This window comes from Bison bison, unplaced genomic scaffold (assembly GCF_000754665.1).
Source record: "Bison bison bison isolate TAMUID 2011002044 unplaced genomic scaffold, Bison_UMD1.0 scf7180017864238, whole genome shotgun sequence".
In the NCBI taxonomy this organism is placed as follows: Eukaryota; Metazoa; Chordata; class Mammalia; order Artiodactyla; family Bovidae; genus Bison; species Bison bison.
In genome coordinates, this window is record NW_011494810.1 from 989,293 (window position 1) to 1,000,711 (window position 11,419).

The following is an 11,419-nucleotide window of genomic DNA, read 5'->3' on the forward strand; positions in this document are numbered from 1 at the left end:
CTTCCAGACAGAACAATGCATATCCTGTATGGGAGAGAATTGATGGATGAGTTGGAGGAGCAAGGGAGGGCCAATGTAGTCATAACAATGGAGTATGGGGTATGCCAGAGCCAACCACACTAAGTCTGTGGAAGGACAGTAAAACAAAAGGAAGCCATCTGCCCAGGGCTGGCAGTCAGGAGGCCCTCTGGTCCCGGCCATACACCTTTTCCTTAAGGTCCTCACCTCAGCATTCAAGGGAAGACCTCTCCTACCTCTTGAATGCTGGCAGGAGGGGATGGAGAAGCCTCTGCTCCTGGAGATCATGAGCATCCAATAAGAAGTCTGAAGGACCCTTTCCAGCTATGTGGGTCCTAGGGGCTTCCTTCAGGAAATGAATGGTGAGACAGACTTACTTAGAAGAGCATCTCCAATTTCTTCTGTGGGATTCTTACCTTGTGTGGACTAGAGGTGGTGCCCATGGGGACAAGGGAAAGATGGGGCTGCCCAGGGGCTAAGACAATAAGTAGGTGAGACAGCAGTAAGCTCAGAGCCAGGACTGGTTCTACCTACAGGGTGTGGGCTGCCTCGAAAAGTGGGAGGATACCTTGGAGGAGAGCTGAGTCTTCCCTAAAGGGCAGATGAGAGCCTCCAGCAGCCTTCCACCTCCCTGAGGTTGAAGAAGAAATGCCCTGAATGAGAAGGAAGAGGTCTGGCCGGGGTAGTAAATAGACTTTGTTGAGAAAGGTGCAGCTGATTCTCAAACTGTCCAGCAGCTGAGGGACACCACCCTGCTGGAAGGGGGCAGGATCTCTCTGCTAACCAAAACAACCTACAGCCTCCTCAACAGGAGTGAGGAGTCCAAGCAGATCCCTAACCAGGGCAAAGTGAGGGCTTCCATGCCAGGGGTCCCCAACATCTGGGATCTAAGCCTGATGATCTGAGGCAGAGTTGATGTAATAATAATAGAAATAAAGTACACAATAAATGCAATGTGTTTGAATTATCCTAAAACTACTCACCCCCATGTCCATGGAAAAACTGTCTTCCACAAAACTGGTCCCTGGTGTCAAAAAGGTTGGGAACCACTGTAGCAGGGAGCCACAGAGTGCCCTTGAGGGAAGCAGGCGTGAATGTGGCTGGGCTGCAAAGGTCACTCCACCCCGATCTCTACCCAGAGCCAATGCCAAAGAGGTGCCCAGTGTCCCCAGGGTCAAGGCAAGGCCTCCTTCAGCTAAAGATTGTCCTTCAGTGGCACTGTGGCCTGCCAGCCTCACCTTCAAGAGAGGAGAGACCAGGTGGTGGCTGTAAAAGAGCTCTGAAGTGGAAAGCCTGAATCCTGCAGGGTCTCTGGTCTATGGGGAAGTCCACTATTTCTCTCTCTCCTCTACTGGCATTGCCAGCTTAGTCCTGGTGAGCACCAAGGCAAAACCCGAATTCCCTCCTTGACCCCATAGGAGGGGCTCCCGCCAGAATCATCTCAAGATTAGAGACAAGTGTGGGGAGAAGCCTGTGGGTTCGGAAAGTCACCTTCAACTGTCTCAGAGCAGAGGCAGGACAGGGAGGACCTGGGAGGGGCTGGGCAGGGGCAGGCTGGGAACCTGGGAGAGCAAGGATCGTCTGGGAGGCTTCTGGAAAAGAGTCTGGTGTTACAGAAAGGTCCCATCTTTGAGCCAGTATGAGGGACCTGGGCTCCTTTTAAACCTGGTTTCCTGGCACCCTGCCTCAAGGATGCAGATTCCACAGGGGTACCCTGGACAAAATTCAAAAAACAGCTGAATGAGGTTTTTCGAGGGGGAAAAAAAATATAATAATGTGATTGAGTGAGGGTGTCTTTGGAGAGTAGAGGTAGGAGGTGGAGGAGCAAGTGTTTTTGAGGACAGAGGAAATTTTGCATAACACATCTCACGTTCCACAGAGATAACCACAGAATCACTCACCTCTCCATTGTGCTGAGTACCCAAGGAGGCTTAATCATGGCCTAAATTGTGGGCAGCAAGCTGGATACTAAGATGGGTAAAGGCAAGGATCTCTCACCATCACAGGAGAAACAAAATGCATGGGTAGGGACTTCCCTGGTGGTCCAGTGGCTAAAACTCTGGGTTCCCAATACAGGGGGGCCACGGTTGGATCCCTGGCCAGGGAACTAGATCCCACATGCCACAACTAAGACAGGGTGCAGCTAAATAAATAAATAAAAAGCATGGGTAGGGGTAGAGTTCAGTGTTGGAAAAACTACAGGACAGCCAGTTGGGGGCGCCCTTAGGCTGTGCAGGAACACAGCGAAGGCTGTTCCTGATGAGCCCAACTTGGCTGTGGAGGAAGGCAGAGGTGTGCAAGGCACCAGGAGAGTAGCTGCTTTCAAGGGATGGATTCTGGCCTTCTTCACACATCTGAGCAGCCATAGCCCGTAGAAGCTTTGCCACTGTCCCACACTGTTCCTTCCCAAAGGCAGGCCTTCTAGTAGTCTGCAAGGTCCTTCCCCTAGCCTGCAAGGCCCTCTGTCAACTGCCACCCCCGCCCCCACCTCCATCGCATTGGTTTGGTCCCCAAGGCCTTCAACGCTCCAGCTCTGAACTTTTGCACTGATTCTTTCCTCGGATTGGAACATCCACCCATAAATCCCTAAAGCTCTCACCTATATCTTTCTTTGTTAAAAATCTCCCCCTTGAGCTCTCTTTTCCCCATCTCATTGGATGTAAACTCAAAAAACAAAGAAACAGGTCCCTTTTAATCTGTTCACAGCTATGTTCCCAAGACGTAAAACCGTGTCTGGTAGCCAAGAGGTGCTCACTAAGTTCTGTGCATTTGCTTTGCCAGGGATCTTTCTGGGTGTTTTACCTATCTAATATACTCTCCACACCATGTGAGGTAGGTACTATTATTCCCAATTTCATTTCATGAGAAAATAATACATGTGACAAACAGAAAAGAAATACTTGGGCACGCCTGGACACCCAGACCCAAGGACCTTTCTATGAGGTGGTTTTGCGCGAGCCAACCTTCCTCTTGGGGCCTTTCAGTTTCTGCGAGAGCTCTCCACGCTTCTGCTTAGGCGGGAGTGGGGTTTACTGTCCAGCAGCCCACAGACTAACTTATCTTTCATTCCCGGTTTTCCTCTCTGTAACCCATTCCTGCTTTAGTCCTGGGTGGACTGTCTTTCCTCACCCAACACCATCAGTGAATAAACCTCTTGAGGGAAGAGTCGCCGCCCGCGCATGGAATCTGTTAGGGTTTAATAGTTCACCTGAACGCAGTTTACTTTGAAAATTTAATATAGTATTATTCACATTGCCCACCGTTACTCACAATTGTGCCCATGAAATTAAGCTCCCTCTGCGATGCCCTCCGAAACACCAAGCGGAAAGGGAGGGGTTCAGGCTGTGCCACGTAGGGCCAGTGAAGCCACTAGGCTCTCCTTACTAAGCTCTGGGGCGTGTACTTCCTCTCTGACGCTTTTGAGACATCATGCCCCAACCATAAGGAGCCTTTTTAAATACTCAGGCATGTTGGTTTAATAAGGGAATTTGTACGGTGCTACCAAATTACGTTGTACGACGGTCTGGACAAAAAGTCTTTTATTTCTCCCTTTGAACTACATGGGGCTGCCATCTTGAGCAGAAGTGAATTATGGGAGGGCGCCATTTTGTTCGGGAGGGCGGGTATTTCCGCTTCCGGCGTGGGCGGCTCGCTCTTTTCCTCTGCAGGGCCGCGGTGGAAGCGGGTGCGCGGGTCGCCTCTCTGAGTTATCCAGTTCCATCCTTGTCGCTGCGGCGACACCCGCATTCTCCGTCGCCATGACTGAACAGATGACCCTTCGTGGCACCCTCAAGGGCCACAACGGCTGGGTGACCCAGATCGCTACCACTCCCCAGTTCCCGGACATGATATTGTCCGCCTCTCGAGGTACGGGCTGAGGTGCTGGATTAAGGGGCAGGGGTCGTTGGCGCGCGTCACGTGGTTGGGCCTGTGGGCCGCGAGGTGGGCTGTGAATTGACCTGTGCCTAGGCCTCATTGCGGATAAACCCATGAGGCGTCCCCGACTTTGCGAGCTCCGAAACAGCTGGCTGCCGGGAGGGTTGCAAGGCTGCGGCCTTTTTAATCTCTACCTCTCAAACCCGTGTATGTAACTGTGAGCCCAGGAGCCTTCGGGTCGGGTGGCGCGGTGATGATCCCAACATGCCATCTGAGTGCCTATGCTGAAACCCAGAGGCTGTTTCTGAGCTGCTGCCCGGACCCTCTGCTCATTAAAAAGTGAACTTCAAGGCGGACCTCGTATCTAGTCTCTCGGCTACTTCAGGGCAGCCGTTTCTCCAGCCCCCCCCCCACCCCCGCTTTTTTTTTCTTCTCATTCTCTCTGTGCCTGACTGCATTTGGAGACTTCTTGTCGATTGCTTTTTGCATTCACGCTATTTAAAAATAGTTCATCTGAGGCTACCATCATGTATGGCACTTACTAGGAAAGTTTGTTCAGTGGAACACATTGCAGTGAAAGCATCCAATCCTTAGCGTCTAAAGTGAATTTTCTATTGCAGGTATTTCTTGCATCCCCTAGCAGTAGTCTCAGGAGGCCCACAGCTACTCTTCCATATCCAGCCTGCTGTGCGCATGCATTGTGGAAGTGAAGTCGCTAAGTCGTGTCCGACTCTTTGCAGCCCCATGGACTGTAGCCTACCAGGCTTCTCCGTCCATGGGATTTTCCCAGGCAAGGGTACTGGAGTGGGTTGCCATTTCCTTCTCCAGGAGATCTTCCTGACCCAGGGATTGAACCCAGGTCTCCCGCATTGCAGGCAGATGCTTTACTATCTGAGCCACTTAGGGAAGCCCAGTAAATAGATGTGGAATCGTTTTGGATTTCCGAAAGGGGCATCCATAACCTGGTAAGGTTTCACACACCTGAGTTAAATTCTGAGGGTGCAACTTAGCTCTGCTTGACTCTTCACTAGAGTTACTTGGACTTGGCTAAAAACTACTTTCTCAGCCTTTAGGTAGTTTCCCTACCCCTAAATGCCCTTGATTTATGATCCAGAAGGTCAGATGGTGAGCCGTGGGGTTTTTTCACTGGGTCTTCTTTTTCGTTTTACCTCCCCTTAGATAAGACCATCATTATGTGGAAGCTGACCAGAGATGAGACCAACTATGGTATCCCACAGCGTGCTCTTCGGGGTCACTCCCACTTTGTTAGTGATGTGGTCATTTCCTCAGATGGCCAATTTGCCCTCTCAGGCTCCTGGGATGGAACCCTTCGCCTTTGGGATCTCACAACGCAAGTAGCTGCTCTGGGGCACTGGGGGGAAGCTGGGTAGAAAGCAGGTAGATACCATCAGGTTTCCCAGGGTAGTGATTTGGTACTTGAGTGGGAACTGTAAGGCAGAGTACCTGGAGAAGATATTTGTGGTTGTTCCGCCTCCCTCCCCGTTGCTTTTAATTAGAGACGCAGAATTGCTGAAGAATGGTCTGTTATAGCAGTTTTATCAGATGTTGTATTTGGGAGTGGGCAACATGTTTGAACATGCTGTATATTGGGAGCTCGGTCTTGGGTGGTCAGGCATAATGGAGGATCCTGGTGATGACAGATGACATTGTCAGCCAATCCCCACATGGGAGTGAGGACATGTCCTGCAATTCTGAAGGGATTCTCTGGCATATTCTCAGCCAAGGGCTTGCCGTTTATCAAAGTCATATCCAGGGTTGTGTGGGTAACGCAGCTCCATTGGGTGAGGAACTGGGCTAGGGAAGCAGTCTGACTGTGGAAGAATGTTTGCAGAGTCTGTCTAGAGAGTAACCAAGTCCTCCCTCTCAGGGGCACCACCACTCGCCGATTTGTAGGCCATACCAAAGATGTGCTGAGTGTGGCCTTCTCTTCTGACAACCGGCAAATTGTCTCTGGCTCCCGAGACAAAACCATCAAACTATGGAATACTCTGGGTGTATGCAAGTATACTGTCCAGGTAAAGTAAAGGCACATGCAGGGAGCATATGTTGAACATTTCCCCCTATCCTTCTTAACTGATGCTTTTATATGGTGATTTCAAGCCTCATCTGGAACCTAAAGGGATTCTATCTTATCTTAAAGGTTTGGGTTCTGAAGTGTGAATATAGGTTGTCAACATACTGAATATATAGCCCACATAACTGAGGGGGAAGTGTGGGGTCTGGAGTTTCATGAGACAAGACAATTTCTCCTTATTTCCTTTCCATCCTCTGCAGGATGAAAGCCATTCAGAGTGGGTGTCTTGTGTCCGCTTCTCGCCCAACAGCAGCAATCCCATTATTGTTTCCTGTGGCTGGGACAAGCTGGTCAAGGTGAGCTTGGAGCCAGGGTGTGAGGCCTTTACCAACCAGAATGTGTTCCCACTGCCTCCCAGTTGGTCATAATCAACTTCGAATGCTTAACTGACCAACTTGTCCCTTAACTGACCATTTTCCTCCTGATACTTTCTCAGTACAGGCCTTTAATTTTTGATATTTGGTCTAAAGTAGCTAATTGGGAGCCCAGAGTCCCTGGTAAGGTGGCAACACAGAAAGCATTTTTTTCCCTAAGTGGCCAAGATAAATAATTCTTGAACTTTTTTGTCAATGACAGAATGGAAATTGGCTGTCCTATCCAGGGATGCCTTTTAAACATGATGCCATGCCTTTTCTTGACCTGAACCCTTTTGACCTTGATAGATCCAGAGCCCAGGTTCTTCACCTTTGACCCAATTTTAGGTATGGAACTTGGCAAATTGTAAGCTGAAGACCAATCACATCGGCCACACAGGCTACCTGAACACTGTGACCGTCTCTCCAGATGGATCCCTCTGTGCTTCTGGAGGCAAGGTGATTCATAGACACAGGAGTCCCCTAATCAATGGGAACAATTGGATACTTAAGATAATGGGATAGCAGTCCAGGGGAGAAACATTTTGAAAATGAGTTAAGGCATTAAGAGATTGTCTTATGTGAGGCTGGTTTCTTAAAGCTGTTGATGAGATTAGAACCTGTGCTTTTGGAGTTTACAGTGATGCATTTTGAAGTCAGGTTCTTGTAGGGTTGGTGAAGTGTCATCTCTTACATAAAAAGATAACTGGTGATACTTGTGAAATTAATTTTATAAAGACAGGATACTGCAGTAAACAGTTAAGAATAAAGGTCCCATCAGAAGGCAAGATGGGTGGGATTAATATGTGGAAGAAGTCATATTTCTCTGATTGGTTTTCTCCTGTCACCCAGGATGGGCAGGCTATGTTGTGGGACCTCAATGAAGGCAAGCACCTTTACACACTAGATGGTGGGGACATCATCAACGCCCTGTGCTTCAGTCCTAACCGCTACTGGCTCTGTGCTGCCACGGGTCCTAGCATCAAGATCTGGGTGAGTGTGGGCTGCAATTGAGGCTAGATATCTGGCTGTGCAAGCCTTGGCAATGTTGTAAATTTTCAGTGTGTCTTCTGACTCGCTGCTGGGATTTGAACTTCCTAAACAACTCCAGAACCATCATGCTATCAATGGATACCCAAGAAGGATGAATTATAACTTCTTGGGATTGGGGGGAAAAAAAGGAAGACCAATTGTAGTGATCTACTCAATGTCAGTGCAGTTGACACTTGGGTCTGGGTAATCCATTGTTGGAGGGGAGGCAGTCTTGTGCATTATTTAGGATGTTTAATAGCATCCCAGGCTCTACTCCCCACAAGATGCCTGTAGCAAACTAGTGAAAAATAAAAATGCCTCTAGGCATTGCCAAGGGTCCCCAAAGAGGCAGAAAGTAATTCTCTGCTGAGAATTACTGAATTACAATTAAAGGGGCGTTTGAGAGGGGACGTGTCTATCCTGGTTTTTCCCCTTCCCCAGGACTTGGAGGGCAAGATCATTGTAGATGAACTGAAGCAAGAAGTTATCAGTACCAGCAGTAAGGCAGAGCCTCCCCAGTGTACCTCTCTGGCCTGGTCTGCTGATGGCCAGGTAAGTGGATCTATCCTCTGGTGATTCAGCTTTTAACCTTTCTGCGCTTCAGCCAGTTACAAAATTAGTGACATAGGTGATTGCCTTTGGCGGGACTTGGATAACTGTGCCAGTGAACACAGATCAGCCTTCATGTGTTAATGTCAGTAGGAAAATTGTGGAGGGACAGTGATTACCTGTCTTCAGTTAAAACCTTGATTAACTTTATCAGTTTACAACTGATCAAGTGAATCCTTACGACCAGCTGTTGCTTCCTCTAGGAATACATAATCACCTGTGAATAGTAGAAGAGTGGACATCTTAAAACAAGGGTCATCTTTGTTGCACTAACAGGACTGTAGAATTGCATGGCTCTAACTTAATGTTGTCATTTCTCCCTTGCAGACACTGTTTGCTGGCTACACGGACAACCTGGTGCGAGTGTGGCAGGTAACCATCGGCACCCGCTAGGAACAAACACGGCAGAGCTTTAAAAATTAAAAAAAAATGGTTTTCTGACTTTCTATAGTGAGTGTCTTTCTCTGAAAACTTGGGACTCATCACGTTAGCTTAGTCTGCATCAAACCGGGGCTTTGATTAAAAAGGTTTTGTTCTGGTCCTTTAAGGCAAGGACTCCTTTGTACTCATCTTACATAGATATTTAAAATTAGGTGTAGATGATATGGAGATGGTGGCTTTTCCTCAGGTGGCAGCTAAATGACAGATGTGTGGCACATAGAGGTCTCCTGTATATATACCGTCCAACTCATAATGGCAACGAGACTTCTTTGACTTCCAACTAGATACAATACATTAAAAGATTGGAGATGTAGTGTGCCTGAGTCTTGGGCATGAGGGCCACAGTATGGAGATTATTAGGAAAACCAAAGTCTTAAGCAGTGGTAGAAAAGAAGTGGCAGATGATCTTGAAGTAGACCTGAGGAGCCTGCCAATAACAAGCTAGGCAGAGGACCCAGATGGAGGGTGGTAGGATTTATACCTCGCTCTGTTGAAACAAAGAAGATCTAATTAAGCACTCCTCCATTCTGTGGCATCTCCTTTGTGTGTGTATGCACACTCAAGTCATGTCCAACTCTGGTTTCCAACCCCTATGGACTATAGCCCCCCAGGCTCCTCTGTCGTTGGGATTATCCTGGCAAGAATACTGCAGTGGGTTGCCATTTCCTACTCCAGGGGATCTTCCTGACTCAGGGATTGAACCCATGTCTCTTGCATCTCCAGCATTGGCAGGCAGATTGTTTACCACTAGCAACACCTTACTCTTCTAAAGGAATGGACTCCACAAAAGCAGCAAATAGTTTTTATTTTCACAACACAACCCATCTTCCTTTCTCCCAGGAGCATAAAATTGACCTCAGCCATCAAAGCAGAGGACAAAAGCTGATAAGTGACAGAAGGCAAAGGGTTACTAGAAAAATAGATTCTGCCCAAGGCTCTCCTAGGGATTCAAATCCGTCCCAAGGCTCCCCTCCAGGGCTCACCAAATGGAGGGAAATAAGCACATGAAAAGAGGCTGGAAACTGACAAGGGGATTTTACAGAAAATGAAAGGAGCCTGGTGGTGAAAAGACCTGAGGGATTGGGGTGGGGGAGGAGCCTTGCTCCTAGATTAGTGCTGAAAAAGGAAGGGGGAAGAAATAATTGGATGATGTATGTAGTTTCCATCATGTCGACCATTCCAGATCTCACTGAAGCTAAATTCTGGCCAGTCTATGGAGGTAGAAATTGGGGATGGAAGGAAAATTAGAATCCTTCCTACTTCCCCCAGAGAGTAGACTGTTGATTATCCAGCTCTACCCTTTTCCCAGCCTGCCTCCCCCAAAAAAGCTTCCAAATCCCTTAGCTAAAATTTGCATCAGAAAATGGAATGAGGGCTGTCATGAGTCTTGCCCAAATCCTCCAGCCTCAGAACTGACATGAAAGTTGAACAGGAAATGGGGAAAGGGAAGTTTAGTAATGAGATTACAACCTCCCTTTATCCCCTACTCAAAAACTCAGATCCCTGGGCAGACAGGAAGGGAACACCAGGCAGCTGTTGTCATCAGGGACCCATGCAGACCTGTTGAACAGACCCAGTAGGTGAGAGAAAGCTGAGCTGGAGGCTAGGAGAGTTTATTAGACTCCTAGAAATAGAAGCAGGGGCCTGGGGTCAGAGGAGGAGCATGAAGCAACGCAGGAACGGGAGCATTTTAGCCCCCAAACTTATGGGCCACCTTCCACCACCACCCGCCCCCCTAGTGCTAACCAGAGGGGCCCATGCGGGTGGCAGGCTGATCAAGGGCAGAGCTTGATGCGGGTGCCCTTGGAGAGCACCCGGAAGAAAGGGAAGACACGCTCGCCCAAGAAGGCAGCCGAAAAGGTGTGCACATGAGCCAGAGTCTCTGCATTGTAGAAGCCCAGGCGCCCAGCCTCATAGTCCAGGTACACGCCAAACCGCCGTGGTTTCTCACTTGGGCTCAGCAGTGTCTGCTCCGTTGAGCTTTGTGCCTGGTAGCGTTTGCCATTGGTGCCCACACACCACACTTCCCGCTGGAGCAGGGGCTGCTGGGGCAGGTGGAGGCGGCGGCGGCGGTGGTGATGGCGAGAGGAGCTGGCATCCCCACTGCCCACAGAGGACCCCCCACGAGCCCACCTTCTCCTTATGATGGGTTGATTCACGGGCAGCACCCACCGCCCAACCCCGACGCCCACCCACCTCTACCTCCCAGTAGTGCCGGCCAGAGCGGAAGCCCTGGGCCCCCAGCACGCAGCAGTCGGCCGAGAAGCGCTTGGAATGGTCAGCAACCTCCTGCCGCCTCTCTGCCAGGCGGACCGCCCGGCGGTCGGGAGACAGCATCAGAGCCGGGTGAGCCGTGTCAGGGTCCAGCGTCAGGTCCACTTGGGAGGAGGGAGGACAAATACGCCAGGGCTGGAATGACTGTTGGTGGCTAACTCCAAAGTTTGGCCTTTCCTGCTTTCCCCTTCACCTCTCGCCCTCCCCACCATCCAACTGACTTCAGCTCCCTGCCCCGACAGAGTCTGGGCTCAAGTTCCTAGGGACTCCACTTCTTTTCCCCACTCTGTTTTCAGGACACCAGACAGGTTTTCCCTCTGGTCCTGGCTTTTACTCCCCATCACCCACCTGGGCTAGAACAAAAGCTGCTCTCGGCTTGAAGCCCCAATTGGCCTGCCTTTATCCTGCTCCAATTTCAGCACCCATTCCCCCAGGGCCCAACTTCCCCTCAGAACCCAATCTCAGGTCTGTGAAGGGAAAGGCAAAGGAAGGTCGAACAGGTGACCTCCCTACCTCGGGCAGCCTGACAGAACATCCGGCTCATTTTCCTCACGATGGCGTCTGTCAGGAAGTCATGGCTATGGGGTTGACACGGGTCAGGGGACCAGACCTCTGGGGGCTGCAGCTGTACCTCTTCACACCTGGAGAAGGGGACCGGGCAGGGGGTGGGACCATGATATTCCCAGAGGAAAGAGCAGAAGCTGAGGGGAAGGAGAGGGTC

General features: G+C 49.8%; 2 protein-coding genes and 1 long non-coding RNA gene across 3 annotated transcripts in view; 1 reads left to right on the plus strand and 2 right to left on the minus strand.

The window, feature by feature from the left end:
- The window catches only part of LOC104993299, a 14,259-nt gene extending 10,897 nt beyond the window's left edge, over nucleotides 1–3,362 (minus strand). Inside the window, exon 1 of the long non-coding RNA XR_825813.1 lies at nucleotides 3,289–3,362. This is a non-coding gene — a long non-coding RNA (uncharacterized LOC104993299). The remainder of the gene's footprint in view (nucleotides 1–3,288) is intronic.
- A 67-nt stretch (nucleotides 3,363–3,429) lies between these two features.
- On the plus strand, nucleotides 3,430–8,427 carry GNB2L1 (guanine nucleotide binding protein (G protein), beta polypeptide 2-like 1). The gene is made up of 8 exons (XM_010846474.1): nucleotides 3,430–3,885; nucleotides 5,074–5,245; nucleotides 5,783–5,930; nucleotides 6,190–6,285; nucleotides 6,691–6,801; nucleotides 7,195–7,335; nucleotides 7,816–7,926; nucleotides 8,311–8,427. The coding sequence occupies exons 1-8, from the start codon at nucleotides 3,777–3,779 to the stop codon at nucleotides 8,374–8,376; spliced, it is 954 nt and encodes a 317-aa protein (XP_010844776.1). The 5' UTR covers nucleotides 3,430–3,776; the 3' UTR covers nucleotides 8,377–8,427.
- Nucleotides 8,428–9,211: 784 nt separating this feature from the next.
- Nucleotides 9,212–11,419, minus strand: part of TRIM41 (tripartite motif containing 41) — a 9,856-nt gene continuing 7,648 nt past the window's right edge. The window contains 3 exon segments of the mRNA XM_010846479.1: nucleotides 9,212–10,547; nucleotides 10,549–10,802; nucleotides 11,212–11,339. Of these exon segments, the coding sequence (XP_010844781.1) occupies nucleotides 10,200–10,547; nucleotides 10,549–10,802; nucleotides 11,212–11,339 (730 nt within the window). The 3' untranslated portion in view covers nucleotides 9,212–10,199.

Bases quoted from the DNA above. Each gene is read 5' to 3' on its own strand.
- GNB2L1 (XM_010846474.1), top strand. From the start codon at position 3,777: ATGACTGAACAGATGACCCTTCGTGGCACCCTCAAGGGCCACAACGGC. The intron at 5,931-6,189 runs GTAAAGTAAAGG...CATCCTCTGCAG, and splicing joins TATGCAAGTATACTGTCCAG to GATGAAAGCCATTCAGAGTG. The intron at 7,336-7,815 runs GTGAGTGTGGGC...CCCCTTCCCCAG, and splicing joins GTCCTAGCATCAAGATCTGG to GACTTGGAGGGCAAGATCAT.